This window comes from Amblyomma maculatum, chromosome 4 (genome assembly GCF_055883805.1).
Source record: "Amblyomma maculatum isolate TAMU_Amacu chromosome 4, ASM5588380v1, whole genome shotgun sequence".
In the NCBI taxonomy this organism is placed as follows: Eukaryota; Metazoa; Arthropoda; class Arachnida; order Ixodida; family Ixodidae; genus Amblyomma; species Amblyomma maculatum.
The window spans coordinates 194,763,820-194,787,024 of NC_139347.1; the positions used below are offsets into that span (position 1 = coordinate 194,763,820).

At 51.4% G+C, this 23,205-nt stretch overlaps 1 protein-coding gene across 2 annotated transcripts in view; it reads right to left on the reverse strand.

The window, feature by feature from the left end:
* The window catches only part of Mob2 (MOB kinase activator 2), a 145,764-nt gene that overhangs the window by 112,651 nt on the left and 9,908 nt on the right, over nt 1–23,205 (reverse strand). The window contains exon 1 of one of the 2 annotated variants that reach the window (XM_084602885.1): nt 6,579–7,074. The exons of the other annotated variant lie outside the window; for it this stretch is intronic. Coding sequence (XP_084459011.1) covers nt 6,579–6,634 — 56 coding nt within the window. The 5' untranslated portion in view covers nt 6,635–7,074. Of the gene's footprint in view, nt 1–6,578; nt 7,075–23,205 lie in introns of those variants that run through there. 2 annotated transcript variants of the gene reach the window in all.

Here is a 23,205-nt window from a genome sequence, read left to right on the forward strand (position 1 = left end):
GTCCACGCCCTGACCCCGGGGGTCGACGGCGTCGTCTCTCCAAGCGCCACGCAGCTCGGACTGCGGCGGCACGCGCCAAGTCTGACGCCACAGCGCGAAAGCCGCTTGCGCCAGCGAGAGCGCCGCTTGCGCGAGGTCAGCTCGGCCACGCGGACGGCCCGGAGGCAGCCTGGCATGAGGGCGGTGTCCCCACAGGTTCCCTCCAGCGGCGCTCTATTCCGAGGACGGTCGGCTATATCTCGAAACTAACTGCTAACGGTGTGTAACGCCTTCTCGCCAGGAGATGAGGACCAGGTCGTGGAAACAACAGGCAGGCTCGAAAATGTAAAAACAAACGAAGGAAAATCAAAGAAAGCCTCTCGGACGCTGTTTTCATAATACGCAGCCGACCAGCTCACGCTGCAAAAGGCAATATATGCCACCGCACGCCAACAAGAGGCAGGTAGAGTGCGGCGGGAGAATGGACAGCTCAACGGTCAACTCCTGCGATATTTCGATGCTCACAGATATCAATGAAATCTGCATCAGAAGTTCGATTAAGTGTTCCAAAAAGCACAGTTGAGGACACTTTAGTTTTCCCGCAAATTAATTTTGAACGCTCCGGGATCCGCGACACGCGCTGCAGGCAGGAAATATTTACGGCAAACACTGCGCTTGATGACGACACAGTTGTGCAGGGGTTTTCGAGCAGAAGATGGCGACAATGCCACGGCTCTACTGGGCGCGGCTTTGCATGTTGTGGTGTCGCCAGTAGGGCACGGGGCAGGGCGACGACGGCGCTACTCAGAAACAGACTGTCATGACGCAAGCACAATCGACAGCTTGCCTGCAAGCATAGATCATAGGATCACTGTCTTGTAGTTTCAGCTCACAATTTAAATGCATCCCGTTGCAGCGGTGGACTGTAGTGTTGTGTTGTTAGCCGCACAAGTTATTCTACGAGAAATAACGCACTGATTTACGCGCAATTTTTCAGAAAAAAAAAAAAGCAACCTTCGCGACAAATTGAATCATGCGATCAGGCGCCGTCTCTACACCTGAGAACGCATGTATGCTGGGAACATTTCACGCGGGCCTGCTACCAATACACTATGATTCTGCTGATAGAAGAGTTTGGCCTCGCAAGTACTCGGCGATTATTGAAATCGGATGCTGTGTCGACGATCTTCCGCACACGACATAAGCTCAATCGCCTGCCACAGTCCGTCGGTGCCGACACGGCGGATTGTTTGCGAGCCACCATTAGAGAGAGAGAGAGAGAAAAAAAAAGCACGCTAAAATCTTCATCTGCTAAATAATCCGCAACTGGATAAATTATTGCAAAAAAAAAAAAAAAAAAAAAAAAAAACCTTACTGAAGATTGCCGATGTGCAGCGAGATTTGGGGGATAACTGCGATACGAGCGAATTTCTGCTCGCATCTCCCGGTTGCCGATATGTGGCTCAGCTCATCCGATCTCGTACTCTAGCTCCGCTGCTGAGGCGTCGCCGAGATTACATCTCTCTTTTACTCTGAGAGAGTTAGATTGGTAATAAGGCTGTTCCATGAAAAGACCACTTACTAGTTACTACAGCGTTGATCAATACCGAAGCGCCGTTCGCTGCGACTTCGGTGTGAAACGACGACTGAGCTCAGGGCACAGCGCCGTTGTCGGGCAGCAGCTTTGCGGCAAATGTTGCGAATTTCTCGTTCACTTTTTTGATGCGGCTGGGGTCGGTCGGTTATATTTAGGTGCAGCGCTTAACATTTATTACGCCGAGCAAACGATCCTGAGAGGACGGAACGGGGCTACACGCTGCGCCGTGTAGGGCGCCTACTCTCTCGAAGGTTGTATCCGTCTGCTATACTGTGGAAGTGCACACCGTTGAAACTGCGTGGCCAACTCGTGGGCGTTAAAATTTTGCATCCGGACTCGGCGCACCTTCCGTAAACAAACGCCGACACCGACGCTGAGCTTCGTGATCAGCAGGTTGGTTACGTATGGCATGTAAGAACGGGAACTTGAAGACTGTATTCGCTCAGAGCGCAATCATTTTCGTGACATATCGAAGGCCTATAAAATTTTGTGTACGCTCAATTTTTACCCACTGCAATAATAATTACTTGCAAAAGGCATTACTTTTTGGTCGCGTAGCAGCGCGTAAAAAAATTTGAAATTGAACAAATTGTATTAGATTGGAAGACAATAAAATTCATTGTGGCAGGGGTATTGCTGTGTGGACAATAATCCCACTCTCAGCGAGACGGATTTAGGGTCGGTATAGAGAGAAAAAAAAAAAAAAAAAATGGAATTTGTAGAAACGATCGGTCGCCGTCATATATGCCGGTCACTTGCATCGGAGTTCGTGAGTGCATAAATGGGTTAAAAATTCTAGGGAATTGATGTTTCATATGCAATACCTTAGCCGCATTCAAGATCGCTCGCTCGTTCTGCCCTCATCGGCCTTGCATGTAGGCGACTCACCAACATCATATAGCATGTTTCACACGGTGCCGTACGGTGCATGCGGCGCGGCTGCAAGCCTATGTCGTCATCATGTGACGTCGCGCAAGGCAGTGCTGTCCGGGCCCCGCGCCAGAGTTTCAATTTTGTTTCAAGTTTTTTTGCTTATTTAAAATTATTGCACGCGCGTTGTAAAAAATGTAATCGCGTACTGTGATGGGCAAGCCTTCAGCAATAAAAATCAATCATTAACTCAGTATGGTCGAAGAATCGCCCAGGTTTCAGGCGGCGAGGATGACTGCCTTGCATAATCACGGTTGTCCTCGCAAGGTTTCTGTAAAGATGCTTCCTCTGAAAGCAGAATGTCTCCAATGCGACCTACGCACAGAAAACCAATTAACGTTCCGCTATTTGCCGCCGTGGCAGTGACTCTTCGGACTCCACTCTCACTACCGCAGTTCGTCCGTCCGCGGAAGGGTGACCGCGCCCACTGGGTCACCCACTCCACATGACAGAGTGCCCCTCGCGACCGCGAGGTAGTGACGCAAGGTGCCCTAGATGAGCTTGCCCCCACTGCGTAAAAGCCTTCTCCCGCTCATGGCACGCTGGCTCAATTTCGTCGTTTCCAATTCTTGACGGAATCAATAATCGGCTAGGGTCACGACAAGGAACACGCGAGGCCTCTTGCCCGATACAGTAATGCTACGCGTGTGCCTATCACCCCGTGCTTTGCAAGCACGCGCAATGATCCATCCATTCGTCCGCGAACACAAAACGGTGAGAAATATATTCTATAAACGTAAAACAAGTTCATGCAGAACAGAAGAAGGCCCCGTTACAAGGAGAGAGGGAGAGAAGGCGGGATCGATGTTCGTCTCGGGTTAATCGATTCCGAAGTGGGCTGCGCCATAGCAGCACGAACGCCCGCCGCCTCTCCACATCCAAGAAACAAACAAAAGCAGGCCGTGTATACCCGCAGCAGCTGCCAAGCTGCCACAGCCCTCTCAACCATCCCGAAACGACACCCGTTCGTCCAAGCAAGCGTGCCCCCCTCCCAAACACACATACTCTCTGAAAACAACGCTGGAAACACGAAAAACAAATAACAAGAAGTTAAGGAGAACCAACGCTGATTGCTCTCTGCCTCTGGAGGGTGACGAGCGATCCCTGATGCATGCTGGCACCGACAATGAGTGCGGAGCGGCCCCTCGAGTCGATCGCGTCTCTCTCAAAGAAAGTGTGCCAACACGCTCGCTCACACGAACACACAGTCCTCAAATTAGGCGGCCAAACTTCGAGAGCGGTTCGAAATACGAGAATCAACAGCGCTTCATTCCGTTTCAGTACCGCAACACGTTCGGCGGGGACGATCGAAAGGTTCGAAAATGCGGGCCGCGCCAACCGCCCTAAAGAAATAAAAATAAAGACACCATGACGAATAACGACGACGAATGTAAGCACATTGCACATCACAAGCGGTGAAATGGGGAGGAGGAGGAAACAGCGCGAAGGGAGACCGCGCAGTCACAGACAACGACAGCACTCGACCTATATACATATAAGGGTGTCCCCGTTAACCGCGTGCCGCCCTGCAGCGTTCGATTAAACTCCGTCTCATTCGTAAGAATGATGACTCGCACAGCCGAGCTCGCTTCCCGTATTGCGAATCCTCCACCCTCGGTAGCCTTCCACCTCGCCGAATGGGCGTGTCCCGCCCACAGGCCCACTTCTGGACTCCCAAAAGAAATGAGAGAAGTTAATCGCCCGTCAATTTCGACAGGGGCAAAATGAATGAACCTCACCCCCCTCCCGAAAGAAAAAGGAGAAACGTGACCCTCGGAGTCGAAAGGAGAAACTTGTTATGCGACCGAGTCACGCGACTGTCAGCTTGTTCTCTATACTCGGCCGACGAACTCGAAACCGCGATGGCCACACACACAGCTGCTCATGTGGACATGTTGCACCCGTAGAGAACCAGTGGTCGAAATATTCTCCAGCGCTAAGTAATGCACGCGGGTGCCCCGCCGGGGTGGCGCAGTACTTACGGCGCTCGACTACTGTTCCCAAGGGTGCGGGATCGAATCCCGGCCTCGGCGGCCGCTTTTCGTTGGAGGCGAAAAGCAAGGCGCCCGTGTGATGTGCGATGTCAGTGCACATTAAAGAACCCCAGGTGATCGAAATTTCCGGAGCCCTCCACTACGGCGTCTCTCATAGCCTGAGTCGCTTTGGGACGTTAAACCCCACAAACCAAACCAGTAATGCACGCGGGCGCAGCCGCTCGTTGGAGACACACCCAGTGTCAAGCGTGGCAGTTGCACACCGTTTCTTGCCACCACAAAGAATACTCGCTGGGAGTCACTGCAAGTTGTTCGGTGCCTGCCGATCCGCACAGTGGCGGCGAAAGGCGTTTTCTGAGGCTATACCTCGCGAGCCAGGTGTTTGTTCCACACTTGTTTGCGCGCAGACGTTCTTATAAGCAGCCTGACGCCAGACTCGCTGCATTGATAGACCGCGAGAAGACGCGTGCTCGATAGCGTGGAGGTGAGCCCGCCAATGAGTCATCACGCGCATCCGCGGTGCATATAAATGAGCGGCTAAACGATCGGACGCGCCCATTTTGGCCGCACCGTTTCCGCTACAGTTGCTGACAGCGCGAAATTCTCGGCCGATGATGACGCCGCGTCCATCGCAAACGGAGAAACCACATTTCCTTTTTATATTCTACACCAAGAAGGACACTGCACGCCAAACAAAGATCAATGCGCCAAAATGATTTCTCACAGCTCACGGACAGCATGTGCCCAGGCGTCCATACGCTGTGGGTGCAACTAATTTGAGACCGCACCTGAAGCGCACTCTGCCAAGTGAACAGAAAGGTATTGCAGTATGCACTTCGATTTTGCTGCAGTCTAGTGTGCAGTCCCAACCGGCTGCTGCAGTGTTCTTGATAAAGCAGCCAGCGAATCGCAATAAAAAAGAAAGCCCGCGAATGTACGTGCGGTGCCCGAAAGCCGCAAAGGACAGAAATATGAGGCCCCATCGCAGTTTCTGGAAACGTCTCGGCCTCTTCGCGAGGGTGGGCCTCGCATCGTCGTCACGACGCTCGCCAAGCACGCATATTACCGGCCATACTGAAAGGGACGAAGAAGAACGGGGTCAGGTCTCCTAGCAACGACGCCGTCGATGCTCCAGTTGGCCTACTAGTGCAGACCGTTCGATGATGTGAGACATGCCCGTCCTTGATGAAGGCGGCCCCGCCGAGGACGAATGGTCAGACACTCGCCGCGAGCGTGTTTACACCGGCTGATGACGCCGCGGGGTAGCGGTGAAAATCGTGCGGTGAAAACGGGACGAGTCGGAGCAGCCGGTGATTCGCATTGGGGGGAGCTGTTCAATGACGACGCTGCACTTGTCTGACGGCGGAGATGGAAATGCAACGCGCGCCGCAGATGGGCTTTTCGAAAGAGGACAGGACTGGAAACGACGCATGTGAATACCAGTAGGCACACGAACTTCCCTGCTCAAAACGGTTCCACCGTCTAAAGTTCGAGTTTCTGGCAACATCTTTAGCAAACTCGGGCAAAGAGACGTGTATAAGCGTGTCTGTTAGTTGACAACAAAACGCGAGACAAGATCAAACTGAAAAATGGCACTCTTCCGAGCTAGTTTGTATGATTTCTTTTTTTTTTTTTTTGTGTGTGTGTGTGGATGCCAACTTGAACTTTGGGACGAGAGAAGCACGTGTGCTCTGTGCCTCCCTCGACCTAAAGTTCAATCTGGCACACACAAGAACAAGCTGTGCATGTCGAATGTCTACGCAAAAGTAGAGTACGCAAACCGGGCACCAGATGTGGCGCGTGTATCTATAGTTGTCGCGAGGAGTTAGGCGCAAAGGCTGCCTAAACATGAAGCCGCGCCGCGCAACAGGCGGCATCTGGGAACGCAAGCTGGCGAAGGCGGCTAGAAGGCAACTGCAAGCGGGGCTTCGCGGAAGCAGTGTCAGCGCGTGCGTAACCTGCAGCTGAGAGCGCTGAAAGAGCAGGGCATTCACACGCGTGCGAATCGGCCACGCGCAGGCGCCACATACCGATGTTCGGATACAGTGACGACATGCGGTCGTCAAAAAAATACTCACCAGACAAAGTTGAGCATGAACATCCCGCGGTACTTGGCCCGGGCCACCGCGCACATGAGGCGACGAAAAATCCGCTGCGTCTTGGCGCCTACATGCCGACTTGCGGCGCTGTCTACGTAGCCGCGGTCGAGATAGTCGCGGTTGGGGCACGACGCGCCGACCGCCAGCGTAGTCGAGGCAGCAGCGGAGGCGCCAGGCACTTGACGGTGGAGGGGGATCGGAGGGGGCCGCCGAACGCCACCGACCGCATCATGCGGTAGCGAGGGTGCTCCGACACCTATCTGCCTCGCGCGCAGAACAGGTGCGGCGGCATGTCGACGACGCGATCACCACAACAGAGAACGACGAGGGAGGACAGGCACATTCACACACACGCTGACGGCTGTGCGCGCAAAAACACACGGATTACAAATCCACTCGGAACGGAGAGGGGGCACGCAGCACGGCTGCTACGGGACTACTACCAACGTTGCGCGCTGGAGCAGACGACGACCGCCACAGCGGCAGCAGACGAATTCTGACGTCATCCTCGCTCAGGTGATGCGCCGCGGGGCGAGCAGAGACGACGGCAAGCGCAGGCCGGAGGTGGCCCTCGCGCGGCGGAGAGGCGAACTACAACAGGCGCTCCGCGGCCTCCGAGACCAGCGCCGCTGCGCTGCTGGAAGGAAGCTGCTCCGCCGCGTTCCCGTTCACATCCATGAATTAAAAATGAATGCGCCAATGCTCACACGCTGTGACCGTTTCTTTCGAGGCTAGGGAAAGGGTTTAATAAAGGCGCGACAGTCAAGCGTTCATGATAGAATGACGAGTGAGTCAATACCTTATAATCAGTGTTGAACAAAGTAATAAGTCGTCAATCTGCAGGGCGGGACGAATGAGCATCGTTTTTAGGTATCAGAACAATGCGATAAGTTCTGAAGGAATGTGGAAACACTTCCTGATCAAAAGAGAGCTTAATTAACTCAGTTAAAAGGGACACCCGTAAGCCAGAAGTCTGTGTAAAGTTGCGCCTGGAGCCGAGATAGTGACAAGGGGGAAACAGCGCAAGCTAAACACGGACAAAAGGGAGGACAAGACACACACACCGCTGACTTACAACTGAAAGTTTATTTCAGACACGTCGGTAAATATATTATATTACTTATATTACTGTATATTTACCGACGTGTCTGAAATAAACCTTCAGTTGTAAGTCAGCGCTGTGTATGTCTCGTCCTCCCTTTTGTCCGTGTTTAACTTGCGCTGTTTCCCCCTTGCGATGAACCAACTAGCCCGCAACGTTTTGTTCGAGATAGTGACACTTTCGATAACGATGCAAACTCGGAATATGGACTCTGAAGTGACATGAATATGTCCATAATTGCCGCAGGACTCACCTCCGTCGTCACTGGAAACAAGCATGGTATCGATAGGTTTATTAAGAGTAGTGCGCGTTTTCTCTAAGCGGCTGTGCAACGACAGGGTGTGCTTCACTGCACGCACTATCGGAATGCAGGAAAAACAGCTCGCCAGGCTCAACGCACGGCTCAGATGCTATACAGTGAAGCTGTAGAGTGGCTAAGCATTTACACAGTCGCGTATAGGATAAATTCTGCTCCAAAATTGCGAAGTGGGCTAAACAAATTTGTCTTGGTACACTAAGGACCGCGGGCGAAATATCAGAGATTGTTTTTTTTAAACGGCGAATCCCAGTACAGACAACAGCACGAAAATAAACGCGCCGTCTCACCAGCGCGGTGAGACAACCCTCCCTTTTTACACGACCGTCGCCCACAAATGCTGTCGCTAATGGGAATGGGTAAACAGGATTGAAGATGGAGCATTTCAGTAATAATCAACTCGTTCCATCTGCACAGAAGACACCCTATGCGCACGTGCTAACCAAAAATAAAACAATATGCACACAAAACAGGCCCCGGACGACGCAGGAGGGGAAAAGCCTACCGTAAATTGCGTGGAGCAGTTTGCGCTGCGCACGGCAATGCTGACCATGATCGTCAATGTGCTCCGGGCGTACATTAATTTACTATAACAAAAGTTTACTCCTCTCCACTTTGGGTGCTCCAAATTCTGCATTCGTCCAGTTTCGATGCGCAGTTCGGAGCTCCTTCGTTAACAGATGCATGCGGATGGATGGATGGATGGAATATTGGAGCGTCCCATGCTCATTTCCCCCCCTAATCTTAATTATTATTTGACTGGTTAACTACACAATCATTCTATTTATTGAATTTTTCCTTCTACATAGCTAACATTATGTCTCTTTTCTGCTTTTAAGCCACCAATCTTCCAATCGTTTTTTGCTAGCTTCCACCGCAGGCTCATTCACCTGGGCACTGGTATCTCTAAACCCCAGACCATCAGGAAGAGTGGCTGCGCCTGCATCGGCGTCCGGATGGATACCATTACATTAGAGTATGATATGGTCAATTTTTTCTGTGGAATTACCACATACTGCAAAAATGTCATCTTCCTTGTTAATTTCTTTTTGTAGCTGCGTGTTCTAAAACACCCTGATCTAGCTTCAAAAAGTAGGGCACTGTCTATTGAGTTATCAAAGAAAGCTTCCTTCCTGATCTGCCTTTTCCACTCTCGGTATAATTCCAGACTGTTTTTTCCCATCGATTTTTTTTTTTTTTCCAATTTTTACCTCCTGTGTTTTTCACCTGTTGCTTAACGCTCTTTATTTCTTCGTCCTTGTGACCAGCATACTTATTAGTTAGATTCCTAGTTCTTTTCCTCCATTGTGAGTCAACGCTCTTTAGGTATAGGTATTTAAATACTTTAGCTGCTCATCTCTTACTGTCCAATTTCCTCAGGCATTCCTCATATAATATATTACTCTGAGCTTCCCATACTTCGAATGATGCCCAGCCCATATCTCCCTGTGCCGCCTCATATGTGGGTTTGCCGTGGGCACCCAGTGCTAATAGTCCAAGTGCTCTCTGACTTATTTCTGATGTCGACTGTACCTCTGATTTTAGGCACAAAACCGCATTTCCGAAAGTAAGCCCTGGCACCATAATTCCTTTGCAAATGCTCCTCAAAACCTCATAGCTGTTGTATCCCCACAATGCCCTATGCTTCATTATCCCGGCATTCCTTCGCCCTTTGGCCTTAAGTGATTGCTCATGCTTTCCAATGTATGCCAATCCTTCGTTTACCCATACCACGAGATATTTATATTCTGCTACTCTTGGTATTTCATGGCCTTGTATTTTAAGACCCTGATCAGTTGAGCCGTTGAAACCATCAGAGCCGACTTAACTACGCTAAAACTGAAGCCTAGAGCGTCCCCTTCGTCTCCGCAATGCTTAACCAGAGTTTGCAATTCTTCTTTACTTTCTGCTAGCAGCACAATATCGTCTGCATACATTAAACCGGGGAGGCACTGCTCTACCGCCGTTCCTAGGTTTTAACCTGTGATATCGATTATAATCAATATGACAGCTTAAAACCTAGGTTACTTTCTTGTATCCTCCGTTCCATATTTATCATATAAATCATGAACAGCAGCAGCGGTGACAGAGGACAACCTTGTCTACGGAAGGCTAAGCATGGGCACTGCACCGGCGCCGCACGGTGTTAGCTTTCTATGTCATACTTCACCTTCCCTCGGACGTCTCAAGCTGCACATATTAATCCTTTCACGGCATTTCCTGACACACCCGGCTACAGCTAAAGCACACAACTTCAGGGCATTTTTTCTAGGTCTTTAGCCCCTCTCCCGTGGATCTTGGAATGTGCACACGCCTTCAGCTAGAGCATCACCGCGGAAAAAGAGACAGGCGAAAGGCGTATCTGCCTATTTTATTATCATGCGCACTCTTCCGAGCTGGCGCCTCTTATCTGTACAGAGGATACATGAGGATACATATCAAACTCTGATATCACACAGGTTTGGTTTGGTTTACGGGGTTTAACGCCCCAAATTGACACAGCTGATATCACAAAGGAACCAACGAAACCTGTTCAGAGAAAACGCAAAATAAAAAATTAACAAAAAAGGCGCCTCATATCGTATACCTACGAGAAATGTCGCCCTAGATATGCGAGTCATATGTGGAAACCGCGACAGGATGTGCGAGCCTCGAGTGCATCCATCAGCTCTCGTGCAAGCACAAGTGGCTGCGCACTCGAAGCAGCACTGGCTACATTCGAGGAGGAGCCCTCGAATCGGGAACTGCTGAGGTTGCAGGGCTGGGAAATGGCCAGCCGCTGATAAATGATGAGGGGAAAGTCAAGCACGCCCAGGTGAGTCGGGGGAAATCGGGCAGCCGGAATTCGGACGTGGCCCCAAAGGAGTGAGACGGCAAAACTGAAGAGAGAGAGGGTTGAAGCCTCCAGGACTTCCGACAGCGTGCACGCGCACGTGCTTACGGAGGAGGCGACAGGTGCGTTCACTCGACGCTTATCGCGCTGTGTCGAGAGGCCGGAGCGCGAAAAATAGTCGACGCCACTATCTCCGTGCCGGCCCGACAAGCGTGGGCCTCAGCCGAAGGCGTCCAGCCATTAGCACCGCTAGCGCCAACGCGGAAGACAGTGTCGACGCGCGTCCCCGCGCCGTGGCTACGAAGCTCACGTATACACACAGGATAGGCAGCGGCATGGTAGACTAAAAACGTGAAGCACTATCAGCGTCATCTTCACCACCTGCACAACCAGGTCTGGAAAAAGGTGTTAATCTCGAGCTAGCTCAGTCCTGCGCCTAGTCACGGGCGGGCTACCATTGTGGGTTATCCGATCTCGTTCTGCCCAGCTTCCTCTCACGCAGTCTCCCTGTCACTTTTCCTTCTCTTGGAATCCATTCCGTAATACGACGCTTTTACCGGCTCTCCGCAATATACACGCACCGTTCGCGTCCTTATTCTGATTTTAGTCATCGTAATCACTAAATCGCTTCTGCCCACCAAAACGCGCAGCTCTCGTGTCTGCTAGGCTCCGACTTGCCCTGTGCAACGCAAAACACATGGCGCCAGTGGTGTGGATGTGTTTGTGCGTACGTGTTCACGTCTTCAACTCACCGCCCTCTGCAAGGACAACTGCTGGCTGATCTCTGTCCCGATGCGGCCGTATATACAACCGAGAAACGCATAGGGCGACCGCCGGCAGAGGTGGAATGTTCACGTTCACCCAAGGACGACAGCCGACTGGATTGCACTAGGCTGAGAAAGTGCTCCGGCATGACCACGAGAATACATATGCATATCATCTTAGTCGGGGCGCGGGGCGCTCTATTGCACTGGTCGATGAGTGAACAAAACATCAACATCCATTATTGATTTCGGAAGGCCTGCAAGGGCGTGAAAGTGCCACCTTTTTGTGGGCGAGATTAGGCAAGAAACGCATGGTTGACGATCGAAAAAAAAAAAAAAAAAAAAAAAAAAAAAAAAAAAAAAAAAACGAGATTTCCAGACGGGTACCTGGGGAATCGCGAACATTTAAAATGGGTCGGGAGACTCAAGTGAGGGCGATTCTTTTCTTTCTTTACTCGCTTTAACACATCATACAAATAAACCGTCCACGTCTTCACACTACAAATTGCTGCATCACATCGCACTTCGGGGGGCCGAGAACCCAGAGCTTCGGAGGCTATACCGAAGTATAGCCAATCGTTGTTCCTCGACAGCTTGCCTTCCGCAAATGTTTCACCTGCATTTGATATGAAGCCTTACCGTGCACCCGCCACAGCCAAATTTCAAGCCCGCATTCGGGCCCTGCCTGGATGCACCCGTTATACGCTTTACTCAGCAAAAATCTTCGGTGAGCTGCTACGGACCAGCACGTTGTTCGTAAACAGCGCACGCGAAACCTCACAACGTGTCACTCATCACTCAAAATCCGGGAATACTATGCTACGAAGTTGGATAAAAGCTCCGCAGATCGAGTCGCGCGAGAATGTCGAAGATCGCGGGAAAAATATGTGAGAACTAATTGCATTCGTGTTCCCTGGCACTACAGCAGTGGACAACGACCATGTGGAACGCATACCTATAGATGCACGCACCAATGAAAAAAAAAAAAAAGAAAAAGAAACGCTGGCAATAAGTGTTCCCGCGGCTAAGACTGGATTATTTGCAACGCACGACTGTAAACGCACCGCATTTACGTTCTAAAACATTTATCAAACAAGGCTCGGTGCGCTGTCCGTATATTCGTCCCACAGAGAACAGCAGCCCCGTGGGCGAAGAGAGCCCAAGAGGACGAGGTGCCCTGCGCTCCGTCTTCTTCCGCGCCCCACGCACGCAGCAGGACCGTAATCAAGCGCCAAGGGTACGGAGGAGGAAAACGAACGGGTCATTAACCGTGCGCCAAAAAACCAGCACACGCCCCGCAAACGAGGAAAAAAAAATAAAAGAAACCGCGGATCACTAACTGCTGCGACGTCCGAAGAGGGACAATGCAGTGCTGCACGGCGGACATCTCTCCCCTTCTTCGTTGCAATATTCCTCGCTCCTGTTCGCACCCCCCCCCCCCCCCCTCCTTGAAACGCAGTCGATATGCACAAGAACCAGATGACCTGAGACCCTTCGATAATGGTTTGCGGAGGTTTAGTGTCCCAAAGCAAGAAAATCGGGCTACAAGAGACGCCGTAGAGTGGAGGCGTCCGGACAATTTTAACCTCCAACCAAACGCGGCCCAGTAGTCGAGCGCCCTAGGTGTCAGACTACTGTGCCGGAGAACCCGGGTTCGATCCCGACCGCCGGTGGCTGCGTTTCGATGTAGGCTAAACGGACTGGCGCCCGTGTGCTGTACGTTATGTCAGTGTCCGTTTAAACCCCGGTCCTCTACTACGGCGTCTCTCATAACCTACCCAGTGAGCTATCGCGATGGGGCCCTTTCGCAAATGCCCAGCTGGCTCTGCGCCTCAATGTAGCGCGTCCGCTTAACGGCGGAACATTTTTTTTTTTTTTTTAATTCATATAAGCGTGTTGAAGAAGCAGAACGTGCCGATTCCAGTGAACGAAACACACGCACATGCCAGCACGAAGTAGCAGCCCGAGTGAAGTTCAGCACTCACTCCTCACCCCTTTCGCCTCACAGAAAAGCCACTGATGATAGACCAAAATGTGATGTCAGGAAGCCGGCCGAGCCCCGCCGGGGCGGGTACAGTGGTAAGACGCCCGACTACAGTGCCGGAGTTCCCGGGTTCGAACCCGACCACGGCGGTTGCGTTTCGATGGAGGCGAAACGAAGTGGCGTAAGTGTGATGTGCGATGTCAGCGCACGCTAAAGATCCCCAGGTGGTCGAAATTACTCCGAAGCCCTCCACTACGGCTCCCCTTTCCCTCTTTCCACTTTCACTAGAAACTTTCATCCCTTTTCTTACTGCGCGGTTCAGGTGTCCACAGAGCAAATGTGACAGATACTGCGTCTTTCCCTTCCTGTGAACCAATTATACTTTTTATTAAGCCGGCCGAACAAATTACGGAGAGACAGTCTATGCGTAGCTTTTTTCTTCTTTTTTATTTGCACCGATCCAAGCAGTCGAAAAAGACACGACCCACAAGGTAAGAACATAAGATAAAGAGAGGGAGAAAACTAGGCGACGCCACCGTGGAGAAAGAGGAGCATCACGGCCCTCCCCGAATGTTTTGATTGCCCGAAGTTAGGTCAGTATTGTTTGGTTCCCTGCCGCTGATCCGAACAAGACGAATTATTAATTTGTGTATTCCTCTGCTCGCTTATTTCTGTATTCATATGGAGGAAGGCAAATAAGACGCCACGTGGCGGCAGAATGAGGGCCACATTTTGAAAACCAAAACAGACGCACAAGCACATCATCCGCGGCCCTGACGAAATTCGAACCGAATTCCGTGCCACGCTGAGCCCCAAACAAGCAATCGGCGAAAGCCCCGTGATCGCAATGGCGCGGAAAAGAACGCCGAGAAAGTCGCCTCACAGGTAGAGCATGTAGAGTAAATGAGAGCTCTCAAAGATGAAAAGCGGTTACAATTCATTGCTGCCCAATCGGCTGTCAAATACACGACCACGTCTGCTGAATGCTCTTCATTCGAATAATACTCCACTAGAAAATGCCTCGTAAAAAAAGCTGTTCGAATATTTTTTACTGAAAAACAATGCAAATATTTATGAATGAAAGTAATTATGCTACACTGCATGTGATTTTTGAATGTGAATAATTATTTATTTAAAATACTTGCAGCGAACGAAGGCATTATAGCAGAGGGAAAATAGATACTGTTTGCGACAGGACGCCGTGTGAAAAACAAGACAAGAACAGAATGAAGCCACAATAACAGAAAAAAAAAATGACAGGAATGAACGAGCAAAATAAACGAATGCACAGCGCAAGCAGTTACACATCTGACAATAAAGCCCGAAACAATGTTTCACTATGACATCAGCAAATTTTCGGTGGAAACCCTCTGTGGAAGTTACGTGTGCGATTTTATTATTACTGTTGTTTTACGGGAAGTTCCTGTCATGTGCTCATGCAATTTTCTAATAAACATGTATATTCTAACTATTAATGATTTGCTTTTGTTGCCAAGTTATATGGCCTTGTCAAGCAGCCCAAGATGCGGGTTTTACTGTCGGTACCCGACCAACATGCGTATCGTGGTGGTGAAAATAAAATTACTTCGGGGTAATTTCGACCACCTGGGGATCTTTAACGTGCACGCACTGACATCGCACAGCCCACGGACGCCACTTCGTTTCGCCTTAACCGAAACGCAGCCGCCGGCGGTCGGGATCGAACCTGGGTACTCCGGCAAGACGCCCAACTACTCACTTGCTCATAGACACTCGTTCAACCTCCCGGAAACCCTCCGACACAATCCTCTGATTCGCGTCACAATGAAAAGCAGAAAGTTTTCTCTGAGGTTTCCCTGGTGGCTCCTACCTCACGATAACGAAGCACATCACGGATCACACCTCGAGTCTCGCATAAGGTGTACTACTCGGCAAGGCTCTGGCGGAGCGCTGTAAACTGAAAGGGAAGGGAGGCATGGCGGCGCATCCCCTATCCACTAGCCTAGTGACCTCGGCTGGCCCACGAGGTTTGTTCTTGCTTTCCGGACGTGCGTCGGGATCATAGCCTGAAGAAAGCCACGAGGGGTAAAGAGTACCGTAAAGTCGGCGAGGAGACACATCGGCAATCGTGGGTACATCAACTCCCTCCCTATTCTCATACTGTTAAATGCACTTGCAACAAAGAGGGACTAACCATCGCGACACACAGCGGTGAATATCACAGGCCGGACATCTACCCTCACATTTCAGATAGAGCCTCGATCTTCCAGTCAGCAACGCTCGAGAAAAAAAAAAAAAAAAACATATTGAGGATTGACTCCGCGAAGCAACATAATCGTGCTAACCGTCCAAGCCTCGACTGCCCACTGACGCACAGCTTGGAGGCGCACCTCCCGAATACAGGGACTGGCATGCGGTTACAGTTATCAGTAAAGAGTAAGCTTAGGTGGACACCTCAACCGCGAAGGAGAAAATAAAACTTGATACTGTCGATGACATCGCCCTCGACAGGATCTCCCCTGATGGGGCTGGTACAAGTGGGTCACCACCGAATTTTTAATCTCTTGTAGGCCGTCATTGCACCCGCCACCGCTGGTGGTGGACGACGGCTGTTGTTGCGGCGCGCGTCTTTCTTTCCCTCTTCCTTTTCTTTCTACTCTATTTTCTCTTCTGTCTGCACGAGGCAGCGGAGGTGGCTCAGCTACAGAGCCAGTAGCAGGCCCGTGCATTTTCTTTTCTTTCTTTCTTCAGTCGCAACAACACATCGTCCTCCCGAGGCTCGCCAGACTGCTCACGCAGGTACAACTAAAGGCCCCAAAAGAGGCGCAACCACTGTAAAGAAGGGAGGAGAAGCCACGTGCTCCTTTCACACCGTCACGCTACGCTGTCATCGCGGGGATCGCCGACGCTCCGGTTGCCCCTCGCATCGAAACCCTCACGTGAAACCATGACACGATCGAAGACGGAGAAACGCAAGCCGCCACGGCGCGAGGCAAGGGAGACCAACAGATGGATGAAAATGGCCCCACAAAGCAGGATCAGTTTCCGCGCTTTCGACAGCAAAGCGTCTCGAAGAAGAGTTCGGAGTGGCACTCACGTAATGTGACACTTGTTTCAGCGTCACCCGTTGAAGGCGATTCACCTCGTATAAAGGGCTCGTGGGGATGTGTAATGATCGTTTCACATTCTGAAACATCTTACCGGCGCGATCGCTTCGCGGGTGACGAGTGGCGGTGAAGGCAGAGGGGCGTGTGACGTCATGCCCCGTGCGGCCCGCGGAGCCAGCAGAGCGCCAAAACGCGAGGAGGGTGCAGCGATTTCGCTGGGATCGCCTAGTGCATATGAAAACATGCACCTGAAATCGCACAGCAACATTAAAGCCGCCGAATTTTTCAGCCCTAAAGGGTGCAATAGACTAACTGGGTCACTGGTAGAGTGATGGGTGGTATACGCATCAGTAACGTCATTACGAATTCTCTGGAGTCAATGGTCAAGTGACATATGATTGCAATTCGAAACGACTACTACGAGCTATCGGCCCGACGCCACAGCTCCTCTCGCGTTATTGAAGTGAAAAGCTTCACTAGGCTAGTCAACTCCGAGTCTCACGTGTGCTCCGTCGTTAGAAAAAGCCACAGCTGCGCATACGCAAACCACGTGACGTCACAGAAGAAGAAGAATGATGCACTGCGCTTGGTTTTCAAGTCGTCGGCGTGACACCGTGACACCGTATGCCGGGAAAGAGAAGAATGACAGGAGACGAGGCGTCGGGTGCTGCTCAGGCCGAAGCCACTGCTGCACGGCGGAATGAAAACAAGAGGAGGAGGCGGGCCGAAGAAAGCAAAGAACAGCGTTCCGAGCGGTTGGAAAAGAGGCGTATGAGTGACGCAGCAATATCACCACGCTAAAACTACTGCTGAGAAGAACACTGGATAAGACGATCAGGTGAACCGTTTAAGAAAAGTGGACCTTGACATTCGTGTGAGTGAGCTTGGCTATGCTACTCGTGAGTTTCAGCCTCGCTTCCCAGACAATCCATTTGAAAGTGTGTGTAGTGGGCCAACTACGCCAAGGAACCACAAGCTAAGCCATGACATCGCCGAACCTTTTCGCTTCTGATATCCAGGCTTAACCAAACTAAGCCACCACCAATTTTATTTCGATCAATGCACTCCTGTTTCATTTCTTTTTGAGAAAATGGTTCTTCGGTGCGCATTTTTTTCTATAAGATCCGCACTGCGAAGATGTCTAAGCACGTGAAGCAAGTTACTGCAAACTTGTATGCTCGGAATACAGTCCGTTTCCGCAAGAACCACTCTACCACAAAACGAGCGTGTAGTGATACGTCTCCATTTTCGCCAAGGAACCACAAGCTAAGCCATGACATCGCCGAACCTTTTCGCTTCTGATATCCAGGCTTAACCAAACTAAGCCACCACCAATTTTATTTCGATCAATGCACTCCTGTTTACGGGCGGGAGAATTCGAAGGAAATGCGACTGTACGTCCATTCTTCTGTTATCGGTTAATACGGATGAAAAGGAGGGACACGGCGCGCTCGACTGCCAGTGTCAGCGAAGGCGCACTAAACTGGAAGGGGGCGGAGACACGAGCGCAAATGAAGCGCGCCCAATCAGCGCGCTGCGTGGGCGCGACATTGCCGATTGCTGCAGACGTATTGCGGAGGGACACGACACAGCGACGCGCAAGACAGCGAAGAGAGGAGGGGAGCACGCCGCCGGCAACACATCAAACGGAGAGCCGCCAACGCGGGACCTTGGCGACCCGCAGAAGGAAGCGGGCCGCGTGGGACGACGACCTGCAGTCCCCACCAAAGCAAATACGCCGGCGAATCGGCTCCCGGACGACCTTGCGACGCCGAGGATATGCAAACATGCGCCCGAGCAACGAAATGGCTCACACGGAGACGGTAATTCAGCTCCGAGAGCAAGGGACGCTGGGTAGCGTACCGTCGTTTTGCCCGGGCAAAATAAAAGGGCACAACGATGGACAACACTAAGGGCTACTGGTAGGTGAACGCCACTCTTCTCTATCTCCCGATCGGCAAATCCGTTTTCGGCACCTAAAACTGAAGCCGGAACACGGCCTTCCCTAGCACACTGCCGGAACACGCAGAAGCGTGCCGACATGGACGCGTAGACGAGGGAGAGCACCAAAAAAGTGCGGTCCCTCTCTTATTCTTTATTCAAGGGGAGGGAGAGTCTACTCTGGAACCGCTGCGGCTGCACCCATCTCGGTGCAACTTTCATGGCTGCTCTGTCCTCTTGTTCTTAGAACTTAACCAAATTTTCAACCCATATCAAAATAAGCGAGTGAATGTGTCAGTTACGGAATATCGCCACGCTATACTACTTACATTTGGTGGAGCTGCCGGTTAGGATCTATCATCTCGCTCTGAAACTCCGCAGCCGCACGGTATACCGCCTCCTGCGATGCCTAAGACGACAACCACCAAGCCGTACAAGTTGGCTCGCCCATCATCTGCGCAAACTAAACTAAGCAACGTGATTTCAACCCGGGGAACGAGGCAGCCCACAATTACGCCCGAGGTTTCGTCGGCCGGGCAGTGGGCTCCTCTGACCCGAGTTTCTCAAAAGATGGCCTGACCTCGTTTCACGACATAACACACCACTTTCGCCTCGAAAGACGCATCTTCCCTCCACCGCATAAATCGCTCACGAAGACCCAAGAGACCAAATGGCGTCGCTTGCAAACCCATTCCCACCCCAACCCGGCATGTACCCCGGGCAATACTCCTCCCAGTGTAACAAGTGCGGCGACAGAGCCACACTAGACCACATCCTGTGGAACTGTCCGGAGGATCCACCTCCCTCGGACCTAATTCAGCTCCTAACGTCCGAGCAGTGGGAGGCCGTGCTGCTCAATTCCGACCCGGAGATTCAACTCCGGGCAGTGGAGCGGGCCAACGAGGTCGCGGTTAGCCACGGGCTGACGGCCATCTAGCGCGACCAAGAACTCACCTTGAACCACTTTCTGCCGGTGAATAACTGTTTTCCAATCCAATCCAAATCTCACCGGCGTAGCAAATCTATGCTTTCGGAACCGAGCGGACATTCCATCATGGTCCGTGTTCAAAGCCAGCTTCTCTGAAGTTTTCGGCCGTCCGGCTGTGAGGAAACTCCGCGCTGAACAGCGCTTGCGTGCGCGGTCTCAGCAGGTTGGCGAGAATTTTACGAATTATATCGAGGACGTCGTCGACTTGTGCAAGCGCGTGAACGCGCACATATGTCAGAGGCCGACAAGATCAAGCACATTCTGCAAGGCATCGATGACGATGCCTTGCAGATGCTGACAGCTCGAGATACCCCGCACCTCCACCAAATCTAAGATGGGTGCTTACTGAGGTACTCGGAATGGGCAGATCAGCGGCGAACACAGCGAACACAGTCAGGTCCAACACGCGCAGCGATCACGATGCCACTGCCTATTATGTTCCTCGTGTACTTCTTCCTCTTCACAGTTTGTTCCGTAATTTCAGCACAAAATAACACGGGCCAAACGAAAGCAACTATGCTCCAGCAAGTACCAGCGGCAGGAAGGCGAAAATTGTCCGGCGTCGGCGTCCGCGAGAGGCCTTGACGCGATAATTAAACAGCGCTGGTACTGAGAAATCTCCATAATGAAACACAGCCTATATCAAGCTGGCAATGACACTTCAGTAACAGGCAGGTGGCGGCGACTGGTTGATAGTGGCTTAGTGAAGTTACAACTAGCGGCAGTGGCGGCAGAGGTATGCAAGTGCTTCAGTTTTCGGTGGTGTGATTGTCTTCGCAGTCTGCAGAGCTCGTCACTCAGGCGGGCGTGTGCACACACAGCATGGCTGCATATAGTGCGCACAATTGAGTTCGGGTGTGCTGGCGTCTCATTTACTGGCATGCCGTCTAGCTATCATACCACCTACTTCTACGGCACAGTCCGCAATTCTATCTCTAGAAGTATAGCCATTGCTTGTTCTCTTCGGTTACAGCCGAATAACTAATCTGCAGCGAGATCTTGGATTTCTCTGCGTTTCCTCTTACCGCTAACCCGTTGACGGGCTTCTTACTTCCCGGTATTTCTTCCGTTTCCTTTCATTTTTCAAGTCTAACCAGCCAATTCTAGATGCTAACATTGTATGGTCACTACATCACCTTAGCATGGATTCACGTGGCCCGATATGTGAACTGTACGTCATTTCAGCTGCGGAATGCTTTTCCGTCAGCATCCGTATCAGCAGGTATTTTTAAGCTTCGTGCAAAGCACAACGCGATTACGGCAAGCATATGGCGTCACAGGTGGCGTCGCCGTCTCTCATTGACCCCTCTCGAGTACAACGGTGCTCTCGCGGTTTAGCTGCATCGACCGACACCTGACTGAATCCCCTCATCCCCACCCCTAGAATCCTCTAACAGCCATCGAAGGTGGCGACAGCCAGATTAGGCAAGCCCGCTAGCCACGCTGCGTTCGCCAAAGTCACCGGCTTGCCGTGAACATAGCGGAACGGACGTAGCTTGTGGACCGGCGGTCCGTAGCTTTTCGCGTACCGAAGTGGTTCTCACCGTCCACATTGCGCTTCGCAACAGCTGGCAGAAGTCGATGGGGAGAGAAAGCGCGGAAAGGAGGGAAGTCATCACAGCACTGTTGTAAAACGAACAGCCTTGCATAACTTTACAGCCTCCCCGTGAGGCGCGAACCACGAGCTCCGTAACGCAGGCGCCCTCGCACTCTACAACGCGCTTCCGCGAACCGAAGTCGTAATCGCAGAGTGACGGCACCATCTATCCTGCACGCCTTTGGATCACTCGCTCGGAAGGCTACACTTCGGCAAAGAAAGAACCACCCTCCCTCCAGCACGCCCCGTGGCAGCTTATTCCCAAACACGCTGATGCACTCCAATGCACACAAAGAAAAGCTCCAAAGACAAAGTTGACCATTTCGACAACGCCCAGCCAACTGGCAGCCGTCCTGGTTAGGTGCTCTGACCACCTCAGATTTTTTCTTCGACTGAGAGGATTATAGAGGGTAACTGGCACCCCGCAACTCCACTTTGCTAAATACGCCTAACGACTGCGTCAGAATAACTTGAAGAAATGCACCATCTCTCGCAGTAGTGGGCAGGCGCAAGTATAAAATGCTCTGCATACCATCGCGGCACATCGGCCAAACACAGCAGTCCGCGACACTGCTACAACGTCCGGGGACATTGCCTTCCACTGTGCACTTGGTGCCGCCCACTCCATTTACGACTGATTTCGCGCACCGCCAAACGATGGCAGCACACGTGTCCAGTTGCGCTTCCGCCTCGCTCACACGTCACGAGTTAGTGATGCAAAGTATCGGTAAACTTCTATAGTGTAAAAACTATCGATAGCAGAATAAATAGTATTACTATCGATAGTAATACACTTGTTAGGCAGCAATGTTGTCAAAACATTTGCAGTACCCGACTGGCTTGCTTCTTAAAGCAGAGCGGAGTGAGTGCGGGAGGTTTTTATAGAATCAATAAAAAAATATGACAGTGCTACCGAAAGGAGTACCGATAGCTTCTTTTAACCTTCGATAGTTCGATATATCTCTATCGATAGTATCGATAATACTATCGATAGTTTTGCGTCACTATCACAGGCTTGCTCACGCATGCTCTGCACCAGCGGCAATGCACGTAAGTATCGGTACCAGGACACCCGTACTTCATTTAGGTTAAGCTTCGTGTTCTCTGTTCTGGTGCCAATGTAACTGGCGGCACGTTTGCAAAGGAAGCGAAAAGCATTTCATACTTGCAAACCCGCTGTTTCCAAGCCGACTGTGAGGTCATCTCCTGCATAGCTTCGAAAGGACAAGCTTTGGCCGCATGTCGTGTTGGTCAAGTGGCCACTCATTTCAGCTGGTTCGTGGAATCTAATCGGGGCCAACGATTCCGCCAAATGTGAAATACGGCCCTGTGCTCTGGTGTTCAAGCGCCTTTCCAAGTGGCACACATTCTGGCGTTTCTTCCGCTCCTTCCTTTATCTCTCAGTGCGAGTGCCTCTCCTTCCTCGGTGGTCACTGCACGTAGTGTTCGCTTAAACGTCACTTCTCTGATAATTTTGCAATGGCTCCGCGAAATTAAGACGCAAGCGGACGTGGTGCGCGCTTTCGCAACCAAGGGCGAGTCTGCACCGTATAATGCCGATTTCTCGAGCATCGGATTCCGCTGTACAAACCGCAGGAGCCCGTTTCGCAAGAACAACGCACTGATTTAATAGCGAGGCAGGAGCAAAAAAAAAAAAAAAAACAGTCGGCGAGCACACGCTGGCCCATCCCACGGGCGAGCACCGAAAGAGGTTTCGCCGTGTTGTTGTGTAAATAACGTTGCGTAAGGCATGAAACCTGTCGCTCCCGGCAGACGAAACCTTCGAAATGAGAAAGCAGCGCTGACGTTTGGCCGTACGCGGCCATAATTTAATTTCGAAAGGTTGCGCCACAACCCTTGCGCGTTCAAATGAACGCCGGCAAACTGGGACGATAGCGTAAAGCAGGACCACAGCTTTGCGATCATCTAAATTGTGCGGCACATCCATACCTTCGCTACCAGGGTATACGTGTGCGCCAAACAAATATATATATA